At 34.0% G+C, this 7760-nt stretch overlaps 1 protein-coding gene across 1 annotated transcript; it reads right to left on the bottom strand.

Annotated features, from left to right (window-relative positions):
* Window positions 1–3376: 3376 nt before the first annotated feature.
* On the bottom strand, window positions 3377–4992 carry BDCG_16715 (uncharacterized protein; the record flags this gene model as incomplete). The annotated part of the gene is made up of 4 exons (XM_045425910.1): window positions 3377–3447; window positions 3541–3852; window positions 4166–4483; window positions 4692–4992. Coding segments are annotated over 4 exons (1002 nt in total), but the record flags the coding sequence as incomplete, so codon positions are not given.
* Between the last annotated feature and the right edge of the window lie 2768 nt (window positions 4993–7760).

Genomic DNA, 7760 nt, shown 5'->3' with positions numbered 1-7760 from the left:
TCCTAGCAATGTCATTTGATCTGACAAATGCACCTGTCATCTTTCAAACAATGATGAATACAATTCTTTATAAACAGAATGGAATCTCATGCCTTATATATTTCAATGACATTCTAGTCTTTTCAAACTCATATGATGAATATCTGAAGCATCTTGATAAAGTGCTTATAACTCTGACAGAGTATAAGCTCTACATCAAATCAATCAAGTGTGTGTTTGAAATGAAAGAGTTGAAGTTTGTGAGACATGTAGTGAGTGATGACTGTATACACTTCATTCTGAAGAAATTGAATGTCATAGTGAATTGACTGTGACTGAGAAATATACATCATGTATGACAGTTTCTTGAGTTGATCTCATATTACTGCAGATTCATCAAGGATTTCACACAAATATCTGCATCACTCTCAGATCTCTTAAGAGAAACAGATGCAAATCTGTGAAAGAAGAAGTTTCATTCAATCATCTGAAATGCTGTGTGTGAAGAGGCTTTTCTCACACTGAGAGAATGTGTAACAACATTCTCAGTACTTATTCAACCAGATTGTAATAAACCTTTCTACATTGAGATGGATGCATCTGAATGAGCTATCAGAGATGCTCTTCTACAGATGAGTAAGAACAGCAAGCTGCACTCAGTGACATATGATGATAGAAAACTATCAGATGCTGAGCTTAATTACTCAGTGTATGAAAAGAAATTGCTAGCAATCAAGCATATGCTGATGTTGTGAGATAGATATATCAACAACAGGTATATGACAACAGTGATCATGAATCATGAAAGCCTCATTTATCTACAATTAATGATAAAATCTTTCAAATGCTTAGCACATTGAATCTCAGAGTTTCAAGCATACAATCTTCATATCAAATATTAAAAGAGATCAGATACAGTGATGTCTGATACAATCAGTCACAGACTTGATTTCATGAGTGAGAGTTCTGCAAATCAGGCACAAGGAATGTTTGTGTTAAACACGCTGAGAGAATGCAAGGAATCAGAATGAGTGAACATCATGATCTCTCACTTGAAGAATGACAAGATGTCAGATGATAAGTGTCTTGTGAAAGTAGTAGAAGAGATGCTTCTGAACTTTAAGCTGAGAAAATTGGAAAATGATGTTGTGCTTTACTGCAATCTAGAATATGCAGAAGCTCTCTATCTAGAATCTTCATTTCATCATGACTTGATGACTCACATACACAAGGAATTCAGCCACTTAGAAAGCCCTGGACTCATGAGTGTACTCAAATCAAGAGTGTACTGGCCAAGCATGGCTGAGGACATTCAGATGTACACTCACAAGTGCCTGAATTGTCAGGTTGTAAAAGAATCTAAGAAAGGGTTAGAATATGAGAAAGCACAACATCAGATGAAGTGTATAATACAATTATTCAAATGATGAGGGGTGGACCTCATAGACATATTGCCACAAATGTCAAATGGAAATCAATGAATAATCACTGCTATTGACTACACTACTGACTGGCCAGTTGTGAAAGCAGTTTCAGAGGTGACAGAGAAGATAGTGATGAAGTTTCTACATGATGAGATCTATGTCAACTATGAAATGCCGCATGAGATTCTAACTGATAACAGTACAAATCTCATAGAAGAAGTGGTGAGGCATTTCATGGGCCAGTTACAGACAAGACATCATAGAACAACATCATATCACTCATGAATGAATGAGAAGATGGAATGCTTGAATGAAATCTTGGACAACATGCTGATGAAATATCTAGTGAGCAAGCCTACAAGATTATGAAATGAATATCTCAGGCAGGCGCTATTAGTCATGCGAATCTGGCAGCATGCAGTTACCAAGTGTTCACCATTCTACCTGTTGTATGAATTGCATCCGCGCATTCCAGAGAATGCTTCAGAAAAGGTGAGGGAGGAAACAGCAGTTACAGATGCAGCAGTCACAGATGCAACAGTCATGAATGCAGAACCAAGATTGAAAGAGATCAGCCACACATGAGTAAAAGCTAATGAGTTACTTCTGAATCAAGCAATTCAATCAAAAAGAATATGAGACTCACTTATTAAGGAATTGAGTCTCAAGGTGGGAACATGAGTTCTCATATGCAATGAGAGTTCTGAGAAGTTTCAACCTAGATGGTTTGAGTCATATAAAATACTCAAATCACATTCTCTGAGAATGTATGCATTGGAAGAATCAGAGAGACAGATCTTATACAACTTAATCAATGATTCATGACTTGTGAAAGCAAAGATGTAAGACTCAAGTGAATTATGATCATTCACAGCACTATTGTCAGTGTTGAAAAAGAAGAGACTTACAATTGAAAAGTCTCGCGAAGTAAGAGAAATCATAGACACTTACAAATCAGATGATCTCACTTATTCCAATCTTTTCACAATTATAAGAAAAGAATGAGAAGAAATGAAGAAATCAGGTAAATACCACACTTCAATAAGTGATGAGACTGTAGCTGATCATACAATAACATGCTGCAGACAGTGAGTATAACATAGCAAAGAGCAGTCTCAAAGTAGCAGACTTGCACATGAATCAGATTACAGAAGAAAAAGGAATTCAGAGTTGAATTTAACTGTTTACACCAGTTCAATCACAGAGACTACAGAGGATGAACTATCTGAAACATTCATAAATACATGAGACCAAGCTATCTCAATCCCTGAGAATGCTCAGAGGTCAGGCAAGGTTAGTTTCAATGAATTATTCACTGTAGTAGTCTGAGTGAATGAAGAGAGACAGTATAATGTGTGAGACAGAATCACAAAAGATGAAAGCTGCTGAACCTAGTCACTGAACACAGTATTATATAGAGGTCATGTAAGAGTAGTGGCTAGCAGACAAAGAAAAAGTATAAGAAAAGAAAAGAGATAATGAATTAATCATCAACTGTAAGAATCAGCTGCAAAAGATAAATGTTATCATACATATCTCATTCATTTTCATACATCACACATTAATCTATTTCCAACACCACACCACTCAAAAAATGTCAAAAAACAAAGAAAATCTCAAAACTTGAGATTCACAAGGGATTTGAGAGCTGTAAGCTGCTCTCACAATAACACTGTATATATCTCTGATTCCTCTATCACTCTGCATACAACATTAATGTCATTTATCACAAGATTGGCTGGAATATCAATATAGGAATGTGTATGTGTACATGTAGAGAAATTAAAGAAGAGCATGAGACCTGCAGGACCAGGAGCCAGAGTAGGGGGAACAGAGGTGAAAGAAACAGAAGAAGGAGGTGCAGAACTGAATGAATGACAGCAGAAGCCACCTGGGGCTGAATGCTTACAATTCAGTATGCACACAACCTTCCCCGCAGAGGAGGGGGAGGAAGAGAAAGCAATGAGAGAAGCTTAGAGACAGAAGAGAGTAGTCTCAGTGATGTTATCATCTTCAATTAAAATGGCCTCTGGCGCTGGAGCAACTAAGAACTATTGTTAGCATACAAAACTGCAAAAACAGAGATAACAATTATCAAATAAACACTCACTGGTCTTAGAATTGTACACACAATTACAACATGCACAAGGCTTCTCAGAAAGAGAGAGAGGGACACAGAGGAATGCAGAAAGCAGAACACAGCATGCAAACAGCTCATTCTCACAACAACATCTCAGACAAGGTGTACAAGCCTCACACTCACAGGTGTAAAAGAGTATGACATCTGCATTCTCATTTCTGAAAACACAGATATCTTTCACCTGCATCACAAAGTCAGACAACAGACACCAGAGGATAGGCCAATACAGATCAATCATCTCAAAGGAATTTGTCAGAGCAGATATCTCTGTGATGTTGAACTTTACAGTTATAAAAAGTTTCTTGATATCTGTGAACATCACAACTTCATGCACAGCAAAATTCATAACAATTTTTCCTAAGAACAGGAAAATCAGCATCAGAAAGAAAAGATGAAAAAGAAAAAGACTTACAATCTCAATGCTGTTGAGAAGAGAGATGATTCTCTGAGATGAATGAATGATTGTCTCATCACAAATATTTAAAATGAATGTAATAATCAGCATTTATAATCAAGCTTTAGATAGTCATGTCATACACAGTCTTTGTACAATAAATTGTTCTGAGAGTCAGTAAGAAGAGCAGGAGCATATATGCTGGGAGACATGGTTCATTAAGCCTACACAACATCTTCTTAAAACAGGGAGAGCTAGTAACAAAAGCAGAGGCGGTAAAACCAGGGGTCGCGGGAACAGGGGTAGCGGGAGTAGGAGAACCAGACACAGGGGCAAGTGTAGGAGATTGAGAAGTGGCAGAGAAAGGGACAGAGAAGGAAGCAGCAGAGAAAGAAGTGACAGAAGAGGCAAGGGAGGACACAGAAGACTCAGTCACACATGACATGAACAATTTCTTCATTATCACATTCTTCAAGTTCTTGATCAAGAATACAACATCAGGTTCACTATCATCAGCAGACATGAATCTGTCAACATGTGAAGATTCTACACAAATAAAAACAAATATATCAGCATCTGTATTCATGCAAAATCATACCAGGAAACACAATCAGAAACCTGCTGAGAAGAAGAAATGATTGAGAGTATATGAGAAGGTGAAGAAGATATGTCATCATTCATGATAATACATCATTCTGATGATTGTTAGAAGATAAACAAGTCCTGATCATGTTTCACAATACATTACACTTACTGCTAATGAACTGCTCAGTATGAGCACTACAATGACACTTGCTGTGAGAACAGGGAGTCATTGCCAGGAACATGTACAATGTGATAGATGAACAGATGGAAAGAGTTGAACAGAAGAAGAGGTAGAAATCTTGAATGAGATGATGACATTTGATGATGACAATGATGAAGATGATGATTGAAGAATGAGAAAAGTTAGTGAATGAGTGATGTAATATAGTGAAAGTTTCTTTGTGAGGGTGTACACAGAATGCTAGCCAAATCAGAAATAGGCCACACGATCGCGAAACACTAGTGGCGAGCTAATCCACATGAAGCTAGGGCATACAACATGGTCACATGAGTGTGACTGAATCTGGTGGGAGAGAATGTGGTTCAGAAGAACATACAATCATCAGATAATAACACAGCCGCTTCTGAACTACTAGCATACACGTGTAAAGGGGTCATAGCGTATGCTAATTAATTTAGCATACGAGATTACAATATAAGAAGCCGGCGTACGCCTGTAATCGTACACTGGCTTAAGCAACCTTTGAATCACATAATAGAGAAACTTCAGAATAAAGAAAAATAGAGTTAATATTTATCTATAGAATCTGTTCATTTCAATTTATTAAATTCTTTATTATCTCTTATCTCTGAAATACTGACTTTTAATAATAATCTGAATCAATCTATTTATTATATCACAGATAATCTTATAAATCTTATATAGATAATACTATAAAATCAGATAACTATAGCTGAAATCACTTAACATCTTACTATATCTATCTCTATATAAAGAGATACTATAAGAGATGAGTTATAGAAATATTAGAAGAAAGTCAAATATATACTAAATATTAAATCAGTGATTATATTTAATAACTCTAATTATAAAGTCTAATATATTACTATATTAATTAATATGAAAGTTATTAATAAAACTGACATTCTATTAAGAACTTAATAAGAATTCTCTTTTATATATTATATTAATTCTGAGAAGTAGAGAATTCATTTCAAGTCTCTATATAGATGTATATTATCAAGTCTTATTAAAAATGTTTAAATCACTATTAAAATCTTGAAAGCTGATAATACTGTGACTCTGTGAGATAAAATTAATATTAAATATATAATATCACTGATAGAAGAATGAGTTAATATCTTTATTATTATTATTATTATTCTTCAATTATAGATGTATGCAGTCAGAGACTATGACATCTACCTGAGAACTTTAGTTCTCAGGGTTTTTTTTCTATGTCTGTAAAGTTAACTATTATACATTCATCAATTTCAGATATGCAAAATCAGAAAATTCCAGCTCAGAATACAAAAACTGTTTACAAATTGCAGTGTTTTAACATCTTTTGATACTTTGAAACCATTTGACAATATCATGACAAAAGAAAAGAGAAAAAGAACACAGTCTCAAAGATAGACACATTAAATAAATAGATAGAAAGAAATTGAAAGAAAAAGATAAAGAAAAAGATAAAGTAAAGAGAGACTATAACAAAACAAATTATTAAAAGAGAGTGTATAGCTGTTTTAACAGACTATATCTGATTAATTTTCTCCTCTTCATACTCAGATAATTCTGAATTTAGTCATTTTCTTGTAGCTGCTTGAGTTTCTGATAGAAAGTCTATTAAGTATTTAATTCCTGTCTCAGTTGAGAATAAGAATCTCATATTTAATTGATTTAGATTATACTTCTCTTTCAATCTGGCTCTGAGACTATTGTATAATGCACAGTGTATTACAATATACTCAGAATTCTCATTTGTATTGCAGAAAGAGCATTCTATTGAGTCAAATCTATCATCAAATCTTTGTATATAAGATTTGAAATAGTCATGTTCTAGTTTCAGCTGTATTATAGATGAGAATATTTTCTTTTTACATTTAATTGAACAAGATTTTCACTTGGGTTTTGTTTCAAATCTTGAATAATGTATACTCTTCTTTTGTTTCTGCCAGCTTTCATTTCACTTATCTAAACAAGATTCTTTTATTTTTCTCTTTATAAAAGACCAGGACACAATTTTTTGAATAGATCTGCTTAATTCTGCACTCTTTTTTGCAGCTGAATCAGTCAATTCATTACCATGAATATTCATGTGAGCAGGAACCTAGTGCAGATAAATTATCAGCTTTGATGTTCTTCTCTTTTGAATTTTCAAAACAGAGTTTAAGATCAGTTCAAGATTCATTTGATCATTATGAATCTGACTATTTCTAAGTCTTTTTAAAGCAGCTTGACTATCAGAGAATATCCATGTCTCTTTCAAATAATTTCCTCTTTTATGAGATTTTATTTCAATGAGTTTGAAAGCTTTCACTATTGCAAATAGTTCAGCATCAAAGACTTCACATTCAGAGCCTAGATTTCAGAAATCTGAGATAAAATTAATATTATCTTCAGTATAAGCAATGCCTGCACCTAATCTATTCAAGTTCTCATTTTTTGAGCCATCTGAATAAACCAGAATAGAGTCTTTTATATTGATTGTAGAAATTCTCTTCAAATGCTGTTCATATTCTTTCTCTTTTGATAGTTCACTTATTTGTAAGTCTATAAGAGATTCAAGCTTTTCTCTCCAGAGAGATAACTTCTCATGATCAACTTTTTCAACATTTAAAGAAGAAAATTGATTTTTAATCAGAGAGCATAGTCTGTACAGTTGAGAAGGTATTTTCTTTGAAGAATTATTTTCATTTCAATCAAGAAATCTATTTCAATCCAGTTCATTTCCAGAGTTAATTGATGAAAATGAAGAAGAGACTCTTTCTCTGATTATATGATTTGAGCTCATCTTTACAACTCTCAGAGCATAGTTCATACAGGCCTTTTCAAATCTAATAGCAGGAGAAGGAATTGAAGCTTCAATTTCCATTGCTTTAATAGAAGATGATTTGAATGCTCTCAGAATTCTTCTCAAGACTCTGTTTTGCAGACTTTGAAAGAGTTCAGTGAAATTCCCTTGATTATTTCATCAAACTTGAACTTCATAATCAGCTACTGATGTAATACAGGCTATATATAACTGTCTCATAGCCTGGAAGAATAGACCTC

Source organism: Blastomyces dermatitidis (assembly GCF_000003525.1).
Source record: "Blastomyces dermatitidis ER-3 genomic scaffold supercont1.3, whole genome shotgun sequence".
Taxonomy (NCBI): domain Eukaryota; kingdom Fungi; phylum Ascomycota; class Eurotiomycetes; order Onygenales; family Ajellomycetaceae; genus Blastomyces; species Blastomyces dermatitidis.
The sequence above is the reverse complement of the archived record's forward strand: the minus strand, read 5'-3'. Positions and strand labels throughout refer to the sequence as shown.